The sequence below is a fragment of the Heptranchias perlo genome, chromosome 8, assembly GCF_035084215.1.
Source record: "Heptranchias perlo isolate sHepPer1 chromosome 8, sHepPer1.hap1, whole genome shotgun sequence".
Classification (NCBI taxonomy): Eukaryota; Metazoa; Chordata; class Chondrichthyes; order Hexanchiformes; family Hexanchidae; genus Heptranchias; species Heptranchias perlo.
In genome coordinates, this window is record NC_090332.1 from 14,348,889 (window position 1) to 14,370,303 (window position 21,415).

The following is a 21,415-nucleotide window of genomic DNA, read 5'->3' on the forward strand; positions in this document are numbered from 1 at the left end:
AGAGAAAAGGCCTTGTACTTGAAAAGTGATAACTGAACATTTGATTCCAACAGAAAATAAATTTCTAGGGTTGCTCGTCATTCCAACTCATTTACCTTGATTGAGCGAACTTCATCAGTTCTTGGCTGGAGCCCTGGATGGAGCCCCTGTGGAGGTGAACAGTTCTAGATCAGCATCGAGGAAAAAGTTAAGACAGACAACCTTTTGTAGCAAATTGTTTAGCTTCTGCCCAGTGTTTTTGTTTTCTTTCCTCCCTCCCAATCCTCACCCAAAAAAAAAGGAATGACCAAGGTCATGTACTGACCATGTGGGAAATCACAGGTGCAAACCCATGTCTCAGCATTTGCAGACAGAGCACCAAAACGGATAGTCAACACTCTCACCCTCAAAAACACAGTTTTGGTCTCCTTATCTAACAAAGGATATACTTACCTTAGAGGCGGTGCAACGAAGGTTCACTGGATTGATTCCTGGGATGAGAGGGTTGTCCTATGAGAAGTTGAGTAGAATGGGCCTATACTGTCTGGAGTTTAGAAGAATGAGAAGTGATCTCATTGAAACATATAAGATTCTGAGGGGGATTGACAGGGTTGAGGTTGAGAGGTTGTTTCCCTGGCTGGTGAGTCTAGAACTAGGGGGCATAGTCGCAGGATAAGAGGGTTGGCCATTTAAGACTGCAATGAGGAGGCATTTCTTCACTCAGAGGATTGTGAATCTTTGGAATTCTCTACCCCAGAGGGTTGTGGATGCTGAGTCATTGATTATATTCAAGGCTAAGATAGATTGATTTTTTGATTCTAGGGGAATCAAGGGATATGAGGATCAGCCATGATCTGATTGAATGGCGGAGCAGGCTTGAGGGGCCATATGGCCTACTCCTGCTTCTATTTCTTATGTTCTTAACACAAGTTCTCAAACAATGAACAAATTTGCTAGAAATTCTCCTTATTCGTGTTATATAAGGAAGGAGAAGAGTGTCTCATTGGAGCTCTGCCATAATATCTCCGAAATTAACTGAAACAATAACAATAACCGAATCAAAAATCTTAAAATACAAGGGAATGTGTGTTTAAGACCTATCACAAAAAATTTTCAGCGATCAAATATCAAACAAATTTAAACTCATTTCTCCCATGAACATGTCAATGCAGAAAGGCATTAATGTGGTATGGCAGGGTACAATACAAAGGAACACAATGAGGAGGAAAAGCCATTCAACTAAGCTCATCCCTACAGATGCCAGTTGAGGCCTTCACTGAAAAAGTGGATGGAAGACATTATCCAAAAAGAAAATTAACAAATCAGAAACAGTGGTGACTTTGCTTTGCTGGAAACAAACCAACAAAGAATTGGGGATGTGGCAATTCTAATTTTAAAAATAGAAATCTCAAGACGTGATTTTAACCAGTTCCAGTATATACTCCAAGGTCACAGTGTCCCATTTACATTCAGAAAGCTATTGAAGAATCTTGAGAGAAAAAAGGAAGATTGGTCAAAAATGATACTCAGAGTGTTCCTCACCAGTAGATAATCAAATTTCCACTCTCAAAATGTACTCCCACATAAATTTCCCAGCTCACAACGTGGCGCAGACAGTCAATAATGCTTCACTGGCCCCATCTTGAATTCAGCTCATGCCTCATTTTGTCTCAGGTGCAAACTGGTGTGAGCATCTCTTGCAGGCCCATGGTTTAGTGCACTTGATTGACTCCTGAGTTATACTATCACTTTTGTATTTATATACACCCAAAACTGCTTTGTATTGATGTGGTTGTATCCATACAGTCAGTCCATCAATTGCCTGGAAAACCCAAACTGCAATGGAGATTGAAAGCCTCATTACCTCAAATTACAGTTTTAAACAGATTTCTGGATAAAATTCAACTGCAATGAGAAGAATTTGGGATCAGTTAAAAGCAATGAGGCGTTTTGGGATGGATTCAACTTTTTTTATAAATCAGACGGTGAATCATAAACATTTAATAGAAAAATCTATAAAATTAGACAGCCAAACATGAAATTTTAAACTGGAAAGATTTTAGGTTATGAGAAAGAAAAGGAAACAGTTCAACTCTTCAGTGCCAAATTGTTTTCAGCAAGGCTAACCAAGTACTGCAACATCTCTCAACATTGTGTAATTTCAGGTTGGAGCAAGCTATATGGATCTTCTGTATGTCATTGGGGAGGCTTCTTCTGGAATATTGCAGTGAGGTTACTTTTGGAATTTTGGTGGCATCATCTTCAAAATGACAAACATATTGGAAAAGATTCAAAGAAGAGTCACAAAGATGGTTCTAGGGCATAGGGCTCTTGAAAATGAAGACAGACGCACAAATCTACATTGGTTTTCATTTAAAAATGGATACACAAAAATTGATTTTGAAATACTGAGAGTCATGGATAACACAGATGTAAATAAACTATTCAACTTGCACTATGAGCACAGAACTAGAAGGACAGAAGTATCAAAATTAACAAGCCTCAAGCAAGACTGGAGATTAGAAGACATCATTTTCCTATAGAGTAGTGAATGTGTGGAACACACAGTAATGTAACCAATACTGTGTCAATTAACTCCTCTAAAAAAAACAGGATAAATATCTGGTTAGGAATGAGATTGAAGGGTATATAGGGATAAGTATAGACTGCATCAAAATACTCCATGGCACATATTAGTTGCTGTGCTGCTGGGAATGCCATCTGTGCAAACTGCCCAGGTTTAAATAAGGTTGATGTATGCATAAAAAAATACTGCACAGGGATGGGGAATTTTATCCTAACCCACACAGCGGGAAAATGACAGGATTGGATCAGCTCCCCTTTTTATACCCTGCATGATTTTACTTTCCTGTGACTTCAATGGAAAGTAAAATCAGGTGGGATGTGAAACAAGCAGCCGGTCTGATCCTGAGAGTTTCCCCCATGGCATTTTAGGTTTATTGCCCCACTGGATTTTGCTCGAGAATCAATACAGCAAAAATTTCCCTCAGGTTAGTAAGTAAGCAGGACAGAGTCTGTAATGGGATAGATTATATATAGCCTGTGGAAGGAGGCCCTTCCCCCTTCAGTCAGCTTCCAACCTCCCCCCACCCACCCACCCTCCATTTCTGACTTCCTTTTCCTATCTGTTTCCCTCAAATAAGTTTTGTTTCCAAAATTAAACTTTTTTTCATATAAAAGAAATCAAGTTAAAATGAGGAAAGAAACGGCTCGCCTGCTTTTCTCTTTATTTGTGTCTCTCACTCTCTCTATCATAGATGTTAGAAATTAGAACATCTGACCCACAGGTGTAAGTGATTAACATTGACCATTTCTAACTGTCAATAAGAAAATATCCTGTATTTGTACAGCATCTTTCATGACCTCAGGTTGTCCCAAAGCAGTTTACAGTCAATTAAGTACTTTACTTGAAGTGTAGTCACTATTGTAATGTAGGCAAATGTGGCATCCAGCTCGCGCTCAGCAAGGTCCCACAAACAGCAATGAAATAAATGACCAGATGAATCTGTTTTGGGTGAGGGATAAATATTGGTCAGGAGAACTCTCTGCTCTTCTTTCAAAGGTGCCATAGGAGCACAGGAAGATATAGTTGAGATACTGGATGGGCTAAAAATTGATAAAGAAGAGGCACTAGAAAGGCCAGCTGTACTTAAAGTAGATAAGTCACCTGGTCTGGATGGGATGCATCCTAGATTGTTAAGGGAAGTACAGGTGGAAATTGCAGAGGTACTGGCCATAATCTTCCAAACATCCTTAGATATGGGGGTGGTGCCAGAGGACTGGAGAATTGCAAATGTTACACCCTTATTCAAAAAAGGGTGTCAGGCTAAACGCAGCAACTATAGGCCAATCAGTTTAACCTCAGTGGTGGGGAAACTTTTAGAAATGTTAATTTTGTCCAGGATTATCGGACACTTGGACAAGTGTGGATTGATTTGGGAAAGCCAACATGGATTTGTAAAAGACAAATCGTGTTTAACTAACTTGATAGAGTTTTTTGATGAGGTAGCAGAGAGGGTAGATGAGGGCAATGTAGTTGATGGTGTTTGATAAAGTGCCGCATGGTAGGCTTATCATCAAGATTGCAGCCCACAAAATATAGGGGGCAGTATCAACATAGATACAGAATTGGCTAAATAACAGGAAACAGATAGTAGTTGCGAACAGTTGTTTTTCGGACTGGAGGAAGGTGTATAGTAGTGTTCCCCATGGGTCGGTGCTGGGACCACTGCTTTTCTTGATATATATTAATGACTTGTAATTGGGTATACAGGGCATAATTTCCAAATTTGCAGATGACACAAAACTTGGAAGGGTAGTGAACACTGAGGAGGATAGTGATAGATTTCAAGAGGATATAGACAGGCTGGGAGGGGCAATAGAATCGGAGGAAGCAGCCCAGAATTTATAAAGTGAGTTTGGACAAAATAAGTATATAGGCAGATGAAATTTAATGTATACAAGTGCAACATATTGCACGTAGGAGGGAAAATTACCAAAACATGTACTCTGTGAACAGTGTTGAAATAGCTATGGAGTTGAAAGAGACCTAGGACTCTTCGACTCAATGATAAACATGTCTAACCAATGCAGAGTGTCAATCATTAAAGTCAATGGAATGTTGATTCTACATAACAAAACAGTTAAATATGTCAGAGGAGGTTGTGATAAAGTTCCACTTCCCTTGGTCAGACCACACTCTGAGTACTGTGTCCAGTTCTGGTCACTGACTCACAAGGGAGATATTCGATGCTGGAGGCAATACTAAGAGCCACGAGGCTAATTCCTTGTGTTAGAGGTCTGAGTTATGAGGCAATACCTATCACAATGTTGGCTACAGGAATAACAGGTACTGCAGATATTAATGAAACATACACCCCACACAGCAAATTTAATTTCAAATGGATAACAGCATTGACAGCAGGCGAGTTTGTTCTGAACGACAGACAGACACACACACACACACACACACACACACACACACACACGTACATAAAGGAGTAATAGTCTTGCAATTGAGTTTTACTTCAGATAAATGTCCAGAAATTTCTCTCAGGAGAAAACACTGGAGAAGGGCAGAATGCAGACCTTTGTACTTGACATTGTTCATCCTGATTTCCAAATCAGATTTATGCAGTTTAGATTGTTTCAGTTATCATACAGACTCTCTTTTAAATGCAGATTGCAAGATCCTGGCCAAGATGTTAATGATTGGAGTGGAAGCAGTACTCTGAGAACTAGCACATGAAGAACGGTGTCATGGGTGATAATGATAGATGCCTCTGTAATGTCATCCATAAGGCTATCAGGTTTGATGTGGAGATGCCGGTGATGGACTGGGGTTGACAATTGTAAACAATTTTACAACACCAAGTTATAGTCCAGCAATTTTATTTTAAATTCACAAGCTTTCGGAGATTTTCTCCTTCCTCAGGCAAATGTTGAAACATTTGCCTGAGGAAGGAGAAAATCTCCGAAAGCTTGTGAATTTAAAATAAAATTGCTGGACTATAACTTGGTGTTGTAAAATTGTTTACAGCTATCAGGTTTGACATTGCAGTGTGGCTTTGTGCCTTCTGATCTAGTCGAATGGACATATTGTTCTCAAGTGCCTCGTGGTTTAGATTTGACCCACTTCATTAAGTAGATATGAATGTACAAAATATGGGCAACAAAATAACGAGGTTCGTCAATGCTCACCATATCCACTAAACGTGTAACCTCGTGCACTGTCCTCCTCAACCTCCATAGTGCTGGCTTATGAGAGAGGAAAAAAAATCTGTGACCAAATTCCTTAAAAAATCTGGGAAATTCCTCCCCAACTTGTAATAAAGCGAGCTCTAGGAGACCATGGTCATCACTAAACAAACATAAATGACCAACACACCCAATGCCTTGTCTGGGCATTCTGGGACAGTTATGAGTAACATCGTGTCGCAGTCCTTTTGATTACCTACAATTACTTGTCAGGGTGCTGTCACTTCATGCTGGAATTTAAACATCCAGCTGAAAAAATATAGCTCAAAGTGGATAGAGTGCCTGGGTGGAAGACTGTCTGCACAAACTATCTTTTATGATATTATAGGATATGATTTTACATGGCCAAGTTTGACACAATGAAATAGTTGTTAAGCATTCATCCTTGAAAATAGCAACTATGAGCAAGATAGCACGGGCGTCTTGGATGAGAATTGATTAGACACATGGGGTAAATATCAACAAGGAGCCGGGAAAGTGGGGGGGGAGTGGGGAGGTTCGGAGATCTCGGGGGGGGGGGGGGGGTCGGAGATCTCGGGGGGGGGGGGGGGGGTCGGAGATCTCGGGGGGGGGGGGTCGGAGATCTCGGGGGGGGGAGGGTCTGAGATCTCGGGGGGGGGGGGGGTCGGAAATCTCGGGGGGGGGGGGGGTCGGAGATCTCGGGGGGGGGGGGGGTCGGAGATCTCGGGGGGGGGGGGGGTCGGAGATCTCGGGGGGGGGGGGGGTCGGAGATCTCGGGGGGGGGGGGGGTCGGAGATCTCGGGGGGGGGGGGTCGGAGATCTCGGGGGGGGGTCGGGGTCGGAGATCTCGGGGGGGGGGGTCGGAGATCTCGGGGGGGGGGGGGGGGGTCTGAGATCTCGGGGGGGGGGGGGGTCGGAGATCTCGGGGGGGGGGGTCGGAGATCTCGGGGGGGGGGGGGTCGGAGATCTCGGGGGGGGGGGTCGGAGATCTCGGGGGGGGGGGGGGGTCTGAGATCTCGGGGGGGGGGGTCGGAGATCTCGGGGGGGGGGGTCGGAGATCTCGGGGGGGGGGGTCGGAGATCTCGGGGGGGGGGGTCGGAGATCTCGGGGGGGGGGGTCGGAGATCTCGGGGGGGGGGGTCGGAGATCTCGGGGGGGGGGTCGGAGATCTCGGGGGGGGGGGGTCGGAGATCTCGGGGGGGGTCGGAGATCTCGGGGGGGGAGGGTCGGAGATCTCGGGGGGGGGGGTCGGAGATCTCGGGGGGGGTCGGAGATCTCGGGGTGGAGGGGCGGGGCGGGGGAGGAGGGTCGGCCGATCGCATGTGTGGGATCACTGATCCTGCTCCTCCTGGCCCACAAGCAGTGCAATAACTTTTGATCTGGGCCTCCTCGCCTCCTCTCACGTGACATGAATCAGAAGGCCCAGGAATCCTGGCCCCCAGGAATTAAAATTAAAAACCTGTCAAAATGAAGGATCGCAGCCTCCTTAAAAGATTTTACTGGCTGACCCGCCTCCTGAGAGTGGGTTGGTCGCCCACCCCTTGACCCGCCTCCATTAAAACTGGAAGTGGGAGGCTTGGAGGTGAGTTGGGGTCTGGTTTTACTTTTTTTTAATATATATATAACGATTTTTACCTTCGCAACCACCCCCAACCCACCCGGTCGTGGGGTTAAAATTTACCCCATAAAGTTTCATAGAGTATTAACATCTGAACCAATGATTGTGAATCATTATTTCACACTGATAAGACATCAAACTTCAAATAGCTAAATACCTCCTAAAAAACCTAAATAATGCTTCTTTAATCAAAAAATATATGATCCTGTACACCATTTTCAATGCCTGTTTTGTCCCTACTTTCTAATTGTAGTGTCTAGATTTTAGTTATATGCTCACATAATAATGGTAATTGAGCTGACAAAAGACATGCTTGAAAAAAGTGCTCCGCACCCATCGACTGATTGTAGAAATATACTGCAAGTTGCAGCAGAATCTCTTCCACAACAGCTCACCATCTTCTTGCTAGTAATTCTGCATCAATTCTCCCACATCAGGTGGTGCACCAGTGAGTTGCATTGTTTAAACAACTGATAGATGTTGTGCACAGCAGTATGCAAATTTAAACTTCTTAAAAACAAATCAACATTAAAAATAAAGGCAAATTTACCATTGCATATAAAAAAAATATGAAGTATTTTCTAAAAAATTAAAATTCAGTGTGGCTCTTTTACAAATGGAATGTGGCCCCCTCACCAAGTGCAGCTGAAGAACCTCAGCAGTGTACTATAGCATTGGTAGATATCAGACATTACACATCATAACTAGCATCAAAACTCTGCTTTTGTCAATGTGAAAAGACACAATAAAGCTTACCTTAAAAAAAAAGTTATTTGCATAAAGCTTTTCATACAATAAAAGTCCTAAGAATTCAGCAATTTTATTGTATAGAGTGGATGGCTACTGGTGTGATACTTTAACCTGACTGGATTCAATTTTATAACTTCCTGCTGTTAATTTGTGTTTTTAGACATAAGTGTACCATTTTTTTAAAAATTGACAAATCAGTAAACAACTTTATTGTAGATGGAAACAGAGAGATAAATCTATAGAGAGGAGAATGATAAAACATAGAATGCAAGATTTAAACTTTTTGTGTAGTGTACACCTACACTACATTTTTAAAAACTGCCTATGAAACCAAGTGGCTGGAATTTATATTCCTTCAGTAATAATGCATCTTTGTAGCTTCAGGCACACCAACACTTACATTTTGGGGTGGAGGGAGTGGGGGAGTGGAAAAAGAGAGATCATAACTTCCATTCTCATACAAAAAAATATTTGCCTCAGGGATGTGGCAAAATTTTTACCAAAGGTTATAAAAACAAATAATCAACCTTTCCCACATTCATGCACAAAATCAGTTTCCCCTCACATTACCGAGGGAAGAGCAGGTAGGAGCAACTTGGATTAAGGGTGCCAGCTGAATCTGCTTTTCCCACCTATTTATGTTGAGTTATATTTGCACAGGAAGAAGCTTCAGCTAATCTTTCTTTCCTGCCTCCCCTGACCTTCCTTCACCGGTGGGAGTTTTCCTCCCACACACTGTTTTCTTTATATTTTCACAGGAAATTCTTCCTCTTCTTTCTCTCCTAAGAAAGTAGTCTGAAAATCTCCCATCATATGGGTAAAATATAGGAGAAGCTCCTGTGCTAGAAAAAGCAGCTATGACATGAATGTGAAATCATCACATGAAATAAAAGATCACTGAAAAATGCAAAACAACACCTATTAGGCAGTTTCACACATCTGGTGCAAAGCAGTACTCCATTCATGCTGATAAGCAAAATTAAAGTCTCACACATTTAATTCTCACGTTTGAAGACTTTGATAATTTAAATCCCACACTATTTGCATGTCTAAGTCTTACTCACCTCCTCTGAGACTACTCCTGAATAGTCTAACGGTGCAGGTCTTGGAACAGAGAGCCCTGGCAGAGAGACGTTGGACAGGCGTCTTTTTCTCACTCCACTGCAGTTGTTTGGAATTTTGAAGGCACATCGTTTGTGATAGTTCAGCCCACATCCTGACCAGGATTAGGGGTTAATGGTTAGGGAAGAAAAGGAAATTGATTAATTCACCTATGAAAGCCAAATTCGAGAAGTAATTTTAGTTTGTTATCTCAGATTATGTTGCAGCACCTCAGAAGGAGCTATTTCTCAACAGTGCCACAATGAAGCTCCGACAAAACGCAGGTTGAGGCAACTAGCTCACGTGTGGTATATGCTGCAGTTATTTTGCAGCTTTCGTATCAATGCCTAGTTGTTCGCAGGTGCTCATTGAGTTGGAAGTAGCAGTATGATTTGAGCATCAGATTCCCAATCTAACTCACTAAAGCCATTGGATTTGACACCGTCTAGGAAGCAGTCTCCTACTGCTTTAAGTTTGCATCAGTTGCGGTACAACTTCAGTTGCATTTTAAAAGTGCTCAGATGGTCCACTAGATTGCCTAGCAATTTTTCAACCTTTGTATGGAATGCTTTTCATGATATATCAAGCATAGACCCTGCCCATCTATCCTGATATTAAAAATGAGTTGCCAGGATCCATGCACCCAAGCACACGTGCAAAGGCCCTTAGTGGCTGACTTTATGATGATCTGGGTTTATGGAAAGTTATCTGTGCACCGTGTGGTCTCCTAACTGCACACTACAGTGCACAGATACCAGAAGCTGCAGTATATTGCCGTACGTTGTACTTAAAGCTCTGCAGAAAAGAACGAATTCATCAAGCTCCATAACAGCCTTTCTTATACAGAAGTGCTCAATTTGATCACTTGCACGTTGAATAATATTGCTGTTGTTATACACATGAGCACAAGCATTCTTGTCAGAATGTTCTGTCAGAAAAAAAAATGACGAGGAAATAAGAAAATCAGCCAAACTCATTAAGGAGTCAGCATGGGATGAGCCCATGAAAGCAATGCTGCCAGAATTTGGGCTACAGCAATCAGTTTGGATTGGGTTTCATTAATAAAGCTAAATTACCCTCTGCATCAAGAAATCTTCATAAGAACATAAGAAATAGGAGCAGAAGTAGGCCTCACAGCCCCTTGAGTCTGCTCCGCCATTCAATCAAATCAGGACTGATCTGCGACCTCAACTCCATTTTCCCACCCTATCCCCACATCCCTTGATTCCCTTAGAGTCCAAAAATCTCAGTCCTGAATATACTCAACAACTGAGTGTCCACAGCCTTCTGGGGTAGAGAATTCCAAATATTCCCAACCCTCAGTGAAGAAATTTCTCCTCATCTCAGTCCTCAGCCCTAGTTCTAAACTCTCCAGCCAGGGGAAACAGCCTCTCAGCTTTTACCCTGTCAAGCCCTCTCAGAATCTTACGTTTCAATGAGATCACCTCTCATTCTTCTAAATTCCAGAGTGTATAGGCCCTTTCTACTCAATTTCTCCTCACAGGACAATCCTCTCATCCCAGGAATCAATCTAGTGAACTTTTGTTGCACCGCCTCTAAGGCAAGTATATCCTTCCTTAGGTAAGAAGACCAAAACTGTACACAGTACTCCAGGTGTGGTCTCACCAAAGCCCTGTACAATTGCAGCAAGGCTTCCTTACTCTTGTACTCCAACCCCCTTGCAATAAAGGCCAACATACCATTTGCCTTCCTAATTGCTTGCTGTACCTGCATGTTAACTTTCTATGTTTCATGTACAAGTACATCTAAATTCCTCTGAACACCAAAATTTTAATAGTTCCTCACCATTTAAAAAAAATTCTGCTTTTCTATTCTTCCTACCAAAGTGAACAATCTCACATTTCCCCATAATACTCCATCTTCCATCTTCTTGCCCATTCACTTAACCTGTCTACATCTCTTTGCAGACTGTGTCCTCCTCACAGCTTACTTTCCCACCTAGCTTTGTATCATCAGCAAACTTGAATACATTACACCCGGTCCCTTCATCTAAGTAATTAAATCTAGACTGTAAATAGCTGAGGCCCGAGCACTGATCCTTGCAGCATCCCACTAGTTACAGCCTGCCAACCTGAAAATGACCCATTTATTCCTACTCTCTTTTTCCTCTCCATTAACTAATCCTCTATCCATGCTAATATATTACCCCCAACCCCATGAGCCCTTATCTTTTATAACAACCTTTTGTGTGGCACCTTATCGAATGCCTTTTGAAAATCCAAATATACTACATCCACTGGTTCCCCTTTATCTACCCTGCTAGTTATATATTCAAAAAGCTAGATTTGTTAAACACGATTTCCCTTTCATAAAACCATGTTGACTCTGCTTCATCATATGATTTTCTAAGTGCCCCATTACCATGTCCTTAATAATAGATTCCAGCATTTTCCCAACTACTGATGTCAGGCTAATTGGCCTATAGTTCCCAGTTTTCTCTCTCTCTCTCTCCTTTCTTGAATAGCAGTGTTACATTTGCTACCTTCCAATCCACTGGGACCATTCTAGAATCTGGGGAATTTTGCAAGATCACAACCACATATCCACTATCTCCTCAGCCACCTCATTTAGAACCCTAGGATGTAGGCCATCAGGTCTGGGGGATTTGTAGACTTTTACTCCCATTTACTTTGAGTTCCTCACTCTAATTAGACCCTTGGTTCCCCACTATTTCTGATATTTTTTTTGTGTCTTCCAGTGTGAAGATAGATACAAAAATATTTGTTTAACATCTCTGGCATTTCCTTATTCTCCATTATAATTTCTCCTGTCTCAGCCTCTGAGGGACCCATGTTTACTTTTGCTACTCTCTTCCTTTTTACATACTTGTAGAAGCTCTTACAATCTGTTTTAATATTTCTTGCTGGTTTACTCTCATATTCTACTTTCTCCCTCTATCAATTTTTGGATTATCCTTTACTGGTATCTAAAACTTTCCCAATCCCCAGGCTTACTACTCTTCTTGGCAACATTATAAGCCTCTTCTTTTAATCTAATATTATCCTTAACTTCTTTAGTTAGCCATGAATGGATCACTTTTCCCGTGGTTTTTATTCCTCAATGGAACGTATATTCATTGAGAATTATGAAATATTTCTTTAAATGTTCACCATTGCTTATCTACCGTCATATCTTTAAATCTAATTTTTAAAAAATTCACTCATGGGATGTGGGCGTTGCTGGCGAGGCCAGCATTTATTGCCCATCCCTAATTTCCCAATCGACCTTAGCCAATTTGCCCCTCATACCTATGTAATTGGCTTTGTTTAAGTTTATGACTTCAGTTTCTGATTTAATTATGTCACTCTTGAACTCAATGTGAAATTCTATCATATTATGATCCCTTACTGTGAGATTACTAATTAACCCTGTCTCATTACACAAGACAAGATCTAAAATAACCTGTTCCATGGTTGGTTCCACGGCGTATTGTTCTAGGAAACCGTCTCAAATGCATTCCATGAACTCATCCTTCAAACTACTTTTGCCAATTTGATTTGCCCAGTCTATATGAAGATTAAAGTCCCCCACGATCATTGCATTACCTTTGTTACAAGCTCCTCTTATTTTTTGATTAATACTCTGTCCAACAGTATAACTACTGTCAGGGGGCCTATAAACTACTCCCATCAGTGTTTTCTGCCCCATGTTATTTCTTATCTCTACCCATACTGATTCTACTTCCTGATCTTCCGAGCCAAGATCCTCTCTCACCACTTGCATTCTTGTCTTACAAAAGAAAAGTTGCTCCTAGACCAAGTTTTTCACCTGTACCATAGAATATTACTCAGCAACATCAGTAGTTTTTAAGTGTGACTTAAAGTTGACTGGGTTGTGATGGATTCAGGACATATTCCTAACCAGGATGGGTTCCCTTCACTGTAAATACTGATGTCTTGCTCAATTTATCAAATATAAAGGCCTCTTTTACATACTCACTGAATAAAACAAACATAAATGAACTTCTGCAGTAGTTTCTATCTAGTTTCTTTCGCACAGAACAGCAACAATCCAACACTTTAAAGCCTCCACCGGACAAAATATTAATGCAACTTTGAGCAGGAAAAAAGCATTGACCCAGAAATGACATCACGGGATACTCAATCAATTCAATGAATTCACCTGAAATTCCTCTCTGCTACTTCAGCACAGTCATTAGCCTGTTTGAAACAGATGGATTAGTGGTTTCATTAAAATAATGGAGAGAAAAATTTTGGACAAATATGTTAAGAGTTCATGCGTGAATATCCCACAGTGCAATTCCAGGGGCATGGTTCTTTAGGTACAAATAGTTTGCAGAAGATGTTGACTGTGAGATACTGAAATTAGAATTTTTAAAGGAATTATTATAAGTGCTCTCATCATCTAATGTGCTAAAAAAAGACATCTTGTATTTTGAATGTTCTTAATTTTAGCTTTTAAAAAGTAAAAAGGTTTACAACAGTGTAACGCGGCTCCCAACAGGGGTCACCATCTTCACTTTCAAGGCTCTATGCTGAAACAAGTCTTTACCTAACTTTGTTCGTTAACCTCCTGCTTATCACTCTTCAGTGAAGCAATGGGCTATTTCCCTCGCTTTCAGTGAGTGCTGAGAGTTGAGGTCAGGCAAAAACAAGCGTTCCAGTGCCTAGCCTCGAAAATGAGGCAAGAGGTTTGCCCAAATTGGGAGGCCCACCGCCTTGTGGCTTTTGAACTTTTTTTTTGAACTACCGGGTATTTTTCTGGTCAAATGGTCAAAAATAAAGTCACTGCGGGCTTATTCTGTAGTATATGGTTAAACTTTAGTCAAGTTAGATTGGATAACTAGCTGGATTGCTCTTGCATAGAGCCGGTGCGGACTCGATGGGCTGAATGGCCTCCTTCCGTGCTGTAACCTTTCTATGATCCTAAGTGCTTCAGTTATGTAATCCAATACATCTAATTCACATAAGAGCCAATCCAGGTAACAGCTAGTCTCATTTTCCCCACGTATAGTTTTGGACAGGATTAAATCCTTAGTAATAATCCTCTTAGAGATTTTTCTTCCATTCTGATGCTGAGTACAACAGATAGCAAAAAAATAATGATGGTCTGAAATAAAGAAAAGGAAGACTTGCACTTAGTAAGTACCGTATCACATTGCATAGCACTTCACAGCAGATGAATTACTTTGGAATGCAGTGACTATTGTTATGTAATGAGATGTGTAACGATTCAGACTTTCCTGTAGCTTCAAGAAAATTACTGTATTGTGCTTCATAGATTTTCCACTTATGGTTTAAAAGCAATTATCCTACAATAATATACACTGGTCATAAAATTTCCTTGCAAAGGATTTTGGTGGAAGGGGTGGGCAAGGAAGAATAAGTTCTCTATGGGGCAGAAATCACTCAAAGTATCGGTGTGCTCAACAGCGCTCACCGTTGAGTGGCAAAATCGTGGAGCAAGTTCCAGCATTCGCACGTGCACAGTGAAACGCGGAAATCCAGAACTTGCTCTTGCTGGTTCGCTGGCGATATGACAGCTTCAAATTAAAGCGGCAATGCTGGCTGCAATCAGTGAAATCATTGAACCAGGGCCAACTTGCTCATCTGCCCAGCTGGAAAGTAACTAATATCGCCACAAAGCAGGTACACTTAAAAATACCAGGTCTAAACTAAGTTTTAACAGCACGGTAAGTATTAATGATTGTCAAGTAACTAAAAATTAACTGTTAAAAATATGGAGTCTTATTACTCCTTATTTTAATAGTTTTTGGTCATTAAAAAATGTTTTGTTAAATTAAAAGAATATTTTTTTTAAACTTTTCCCTTCTGTCTCTTTTATTTAATTTAATTATTTCCTACCCTCTCTTTTTTCGCTGTCTATTAATGTTTTTTACATTTATTTTAATGTTGTACCTTTTACTTCCTGGATTTCAAGTTCCAAGCCTGCAGAAACAGTTTCACAGCTTGTCAAAAATGCTGTGATCTGATTAGTTCAGGGGAGAGAGTGATCCTCTCACTCCTCCCACAGGTCCTAGCTTTGCTTGAACTGACACTGGGCTCTTCTCCACTTCCTATTTGAGGAATTGCACCCAGTAAAGACTGCGGTAAGTTAGTATAAATCTATGCAATGGCGAGCACTGCTGGTTCGTCCTCCGAGAAATTCCTGCCCCTAAGTTTTTCTCGTTTTCCTCCCCTAGGCTCTCTATGACCAAAAGAGAAAGTAAATAAGTTCCCAGATCTCAGCCAGTACTACTCTAAAACAGCCTCTAGGAGGGTGCAGGCTTGGCTCTGAGATGACTCTCCTACCATTTCTCATTCCCTCCCTGTAAGGCAGCCACATTGGCCTCTACTCAGTACCTTCCCTGTGACCAAGATTTGGGACCGGACTCTTACCTCTCTGTGATGTGGAACACTATTGCTGCAAAATGTTGTAATGCAATAATATCAGAATAATTCGTCATCAAACATTATCTACTTGGAGTTCAATGACACTTGCTACTGGTAAAACAAGATTGAATACTGAATAAAACCCCATGTGAAGTTAAAACTGCACATGCTGCAGCCCTAAAAGCTTTGGATGGCTGCTACAAAGAGTTTAAGATTTACTGTCTGGGTTTAACATATTACCTGAACTCTAATTAGATTAGATTAATTAATTGTAATCAATCCCATGTATCCACTCTCTGAATATCATTGTGTGTCTCTCATGACCTCAAAAAATTAGTAACCAAAAGCTGTAGCTATGGAGTCAGAGTTGTTAAAATTTAATTTGTAAAAAAATTAAATTTCAAATTTGTTCTTGTGTTGTTTCTTTTGCATTAATATATTTTAAAACTTTTACTGATTTTTTTTTATTTCTTGTATATTTTCAATTTTCTACATCATTCCATATATTTTTCTTACATGTTTGCGTCTTGTTGGCCTTTAATTCAATTTATTATGAATCTGTTTGTGTTGTTCGGCTTTAGTTTGTCTGTATCTATTTGCCCCGACTTGGCTGGATTGTTCTTCATTTTTCCCTCTCCATGCCGCCAGCCAATGCTCCACATCTCAGATTTGAAGAAGTGCCACTTTTTTCTCAATTCCACCCCCCCCCACCACCCCCTTTTAAAAGCCCCGACACTCGGGTATGATTCTGCAGGCACCAGCAGCTCTCCTGTTCCTCACACAAGTGGCCAATCTGCATGTATAAGTCTGAAGAGTGAATGTCAAGGTACTGGATCTCTGGGTGCATTATAGTCCAATCTAATCCTCACACAATGCCCATACATGCACCCTTCCAGCAGCAGTCACTGGATAACATTCAGGAGGGGGAACCTTAACTGATAACTCTCTTCCCAAACCCAGCAGGCCTAATGCCATTGGTGGTGCTCCTCTGCTGCCCTGCTTGAGATCAACTAAATGAGCAAAGAGTGGAGATCAAACCTGGGACTTTTCTGGTTGGTATGGCCCAGCTACTCACCCACCCTCTTAACCAGCTCAGCTAGTTGGGAAGTACAAGTGTCATTTCACTTTCATCACCTAGCAAACAAGTTAGGGAATGCTTCTTGAAAGTGGAGTTATCCCAGTCTCAAAACAAGTCCACATCTACAATCAACTTCCAGATCATTTCTGATACTGCTGATAGTCCCACCGCCTAATGATATTCTTCAACTTTCTCTCTTTGAGACACTAAGGAGAAGGAGGGATGGTAGTCACTTAAGGCAGTAACCTAGACTTGCAGCAGAGGCTGCAGTCATGATCCCACTCAAACTGGCACATCTGGTCATTTACCCTCACATCCTTAAAATTCCATAAAAAAATATAATTAAGGCCAACATAATTGGTCTCAAAATTATTGCAAAAGTACAAACAATTAAAACAAAGCAGTCAACATCCAATGGCATTGCACATGGGAAGACAAGACCAAGTGTAGTCTTTAGGTTAAGTGGGGTTAGACGGCAGAAGATAATTGGACCAGGGTGTGTGGTTGTCATTCAATACCCATTTTAAAGTCATTCATTCTGTCCATACTTTTATGTGAAATTTGATTTGATCCTATCTAAATCTGCACTTAGGAATATATCATGAAAAGTTAACTAAGTGCAGATTTATAATGGGAAACTGCCCATGTAAACTTCTCACACTAATTATACCCATCCACCAGTTGTGGGGCTGTAGCACCTCCACTGGCAAGAGAGTGCGATTACAGCATGACAAGTTTACGTATAGTTTTCATTATAAATGTGGACATAGGAATTTATGATGGAAAAGGTGACAGGAAGTGCATACAGATGTAAGATTTTTAATACATAGATATACCTTGCAATTGTTCAAATTGCCAGGCTTAATAATTCAGCATCAACATGTTGGCCATTAAAATTAAACACTGATGCAAATATGCAACGACTCAGCATGTGCATAATTAGGCCCAATAACAAAAATATACATTGCATAACTTTTTTTTAAAATTGCAAGCAAGAAGTGAAACTCCATAAATTGTAAGAAATGGGTGGCCCCCAATTGGCACCTGCTCTGCCAAATTTGGGCCTGTGCCAAAATTTGCAATTCAACTTTTATTTGCACTTTAAAAAAAGTTATGGTACATGTTGAGCTAATTTTGTATGGATACAACCTCACAGCGTGAGCCAAAGCAAATGGAAACACTGTTGACTGTGTAAATACCAGCACAAAAACTCAATTATGTTAGTAGCCAAGGCAAAAGGCAAGGATTTTTAAAACTGAAAACTTTACTAATGCCTGTACATTCCTTACTTTCCAGAGTGATTATCCACTAGAGGGCACCAAGTACTGAGTGATGCACAAGATCACTGCAAATTCTTTTGAATCATACTTTACAGAGGAAACCACATTAAAAATGGAACACAGGTTTGAAGATACTGATCTTAGTGATTGTTGCAGTATTGCAAGTGTCATTCTCAAACTGGGTGAATTTAGAGAAGTGCATTATTTGAGTTAATTCCCCTCCTCCCTCACCATTTCCAAGTGCACCACTTTATTCATTGCACTTCAACATACAAATGAGGGGCCAGTCAGCACACACCTACAATAATGGTGATGAACCACCCAATAAGCACCAAGCACACATTTTATTGGTATAAATAGTGCATAGTAGGTCAACACAGCTGTGGGATGCACACATTTTGAACAATCATGGAACAAGAAGGAAATTGTGGAAAACCCACTTCACTGATGAGGCCTGGCACATCACTGGGGACAGCGTGAGGGAACAATGCAATATGTCCTCGAGTAGAAAGGCAGCCCATCAATCAACAGCGAGTTCAACAGTCACGGGAGGAGACTGTGGAGCACCCACCCTTCTCACATGGAAGGATGCGTTGGAGGCAGTGTCTTGACTTTAGGAGAAGTACCAACGTAAGCGATGAGGATGACTGTCAATTATCTCACATTGCTACGTACGGGTATTCAAGCAGGTTGCAGGTATCAAACAGGTTAGTGTGAATGGCGGAAATTTTATTCTACTATGTCAAGCACAAACAAACACAGCTGCAGCCTCCCCTTCTCTGCAGAATTTCCTTTAATACAATGAAGATGACAATAGCCTTCAGCAGTCAACAAAATGCAAGGACTAGTGGTGGGACACCACAAATTATAAATACGACCCCCTCACCCACTACAAGGAGGTCATAATGGAAATCACAGGTTGTACAGAGCCCAAATGACACTGAAGTTTCTGGACACAACAATGTTCAGGGTTGGCGTGGTCATAACTGTGTACATTCACTGTAGCAATGATTTTGACATTCATCAGATTAAAAGCAATGTTTGTGCTTCACCACAAAACAAAGCTTGTACTCTAAATGTAGCAGCAATATGCATAATGATGCCCATCCTGTGCTATCTCCTCTTTTTACAGGAAGGCCACAAGCTGAAGATGAGGAAGCCAGTTCCACGGAGTTGGAATGCTCACCTCTGCACTTTGTGTAACCCACATCATTTGAAGTAGGCACCAGCTCAGACATATCCCGTTCAGGCGGTATTAATAAATTTGAGGAGACAGTATAGAGCGAGTCATGGATAATGGGTGAGGAAAGGGCAGACTTGGGAGACTAAAGGAGGGCAGGCTGCTTCTCAGTGATGTCCAACATGGTTTCTGGTCTTGCTGAGTTGCTGTGAGATTCCAACTTTCTGCGGCCAGCTGTGAAATGCAGGACACTTTGTAAGTGTTAACAAGTGGACCAATAAGCTTGCAGAGGATGGTACCAGCTGATACTGTTGTCAGTTCTGTAACCTAGCTCTGCATTATGGTGCAAAATCTCTTGGGAATGTTCCCCCTGATGAAGTTGAGGTCCAAAATGAAAGATTTGCTTAAGCCTGACTTCAATATGCCTGTAAATATGGTCAGAACACCATCGGAGGCTAGTCTCTAAATAATTGCAACCAAGGTTGTAATCCTATTTTTTTTTTAAGTTTTTTCTGCTCCTTGGTGGCTCAACTGCTAAGCACATTTATGGTTATGCACCATACAGACCAGGAAGATGACAGGTTTGATGCTTGGCCTGTACTAAATTAGTTCATCTCAACCTAGGCAGATGTGGAGGTACTACAACTGTTCTCAGCAACACAGAGATAAGGGTATCAGTGATTCTTAGACTGGCAGTCTTTCAAGATATTAGAAATGCCCTTCACTAAAGGAAGCACTGTGTGGTTAGACTGTACTTCTCAAGAGCCTGTCCATAAAATGATCTGCCATATATGGTCTCTCTCGCTATCTTTAATTCTCAAAAATAAATGGATCTGAGAATCAGGTTTTATTTGGCTAGATAATTACCAGCTTGAATTACATAAAATGCATCAAACTATTTCTCCAATGGCTAAAAAATTAATTGTTGCTCAGAACAGTTCATAAAAGAAAATGTTCAAGAGCCTTGCCTACTTCAAGCGCAACGGCAAGAACCTTCTTGGGAAAATGGCAAAAAAGGAAGACAACAATTTCTGGGAAGGTGGCCTGGCTCTTCGGAGGCTACTTGTAGGAAAGCTCTTAAAAAGAATCTTGTCTCAATGATTTTCCCCAAAGAAATATTCTATAATATAATTGGAGAATAAATAATTAAAGAAGTAGTGCTCATTTTTATTTTCTGCCTGGACGATGCATCATTGAGTGGGTGAACTGATAACTTGTCTATACTGTGCAAGTCAACTGGTAGGAGGCACACAAAAGGACAATGTTTGGTTCAAGATTTCAATAAATTTCAGCTAAAACTAGCTCATTTGGGAATTTTTTTGCCACAACCCATTTAGTCATCCAGCAATTCAATTTAAAAACAATGCCGATGGAGTTGTGGCTCTGGGAGAAGTATGGAAAGAGACAGACTGCATTTATTGTAGTGAACATTAAAAACAGATTATTATAAATATTGAATACTTGCATCAAGATTTTAGAGCACAATGCACAGCTCACCAATTCTGTGCAATGGAGTTTGGTACTGGAATTAGCTGTGTGTTTATCTGGAGTCAGCCATATTAGCTATAAATGAAAATGCAATATACAGTTTCCCAATATGGGAGATGTAACCTAAACAAACATTACAGAAAACATAAGTAGGGATTCCAATGACTTGATCACTTTCTCAAATCACTAATGACATCTAGCCATCATGATTGTTGGTTTGAAATTGAGCCAGTCCATAGCTACAATGATATGTGCCCATCTAAACTGTTTACGTGCTCTTGCAGTTGTTCTAAGCTAGCTACCATTGAAAATGTACACTGGATATTCAAACACTATGTAGGTTACATTACCTAGTTTTTCAAAAATAAATTGCTTTCAAGTACTTCAAATTGACAACATAGTTCCAATTCGTGCAACATCTGTTTAATCCAGCCATAATAATACAAAGTTTATACCAATACACCATATTTCAGTTGCTATGAAACAGGAGTACAGGGAGTGACCAGTTTGTGTCATTAATACTTTTTTTTTGCTAGTCACAGCATAGGAAGCCCATGGTATTATTTAAAGTTTAGGCGCTACCATCTGTTGTAACAAGAATCTGAAAAGGGAAGAATTGCAATGATTTACTCGTAGCGTTGTCACTTCAATCATTGATTTTTAAAAAAAAGCATTTTTAATCCATATATTAATTTTGTTTAGAGGCTCAGACTAATCCCTTTTTACTTGACAGGCAGTATTTCTATTGCAGTGAGCATTCATTTATTCTTTCAAGGTGCAAATTCATAATGGAATAGGATCTCATGCTTTTAGATACAGAGTGAGACAG

The 21,415-nt window shown here is 40.8% G+C and overlaps 1 protein-coding gene across 1 annotated transcript in view; it reads right to left on the reverse strand.

Moving 5' to 3' along the window:
• Positions 1-21,415, reverse strand: part of LOC137324433 (serine/threonine-protein kinase D3) — a 296,452-nt gene that overhangs the window by 86,865 nt on the left and 188,172 nt on the right. Inside the window, exons 5-6 of the mRNA XM_067988706.1 lie at positions 9,150-9,301; positions 96-146 (exon numbers count right to left, since the gene is read on the reverse strand). Of these exons, the coding sequence (XP_067844807.1) occupies positions 96-146; positions 9,150-9,301 (203 nt within the window). The remainder of the gene's footprint in view (positions 1-95; positions 147-9,149; positions 9,302-21,415) is intronic.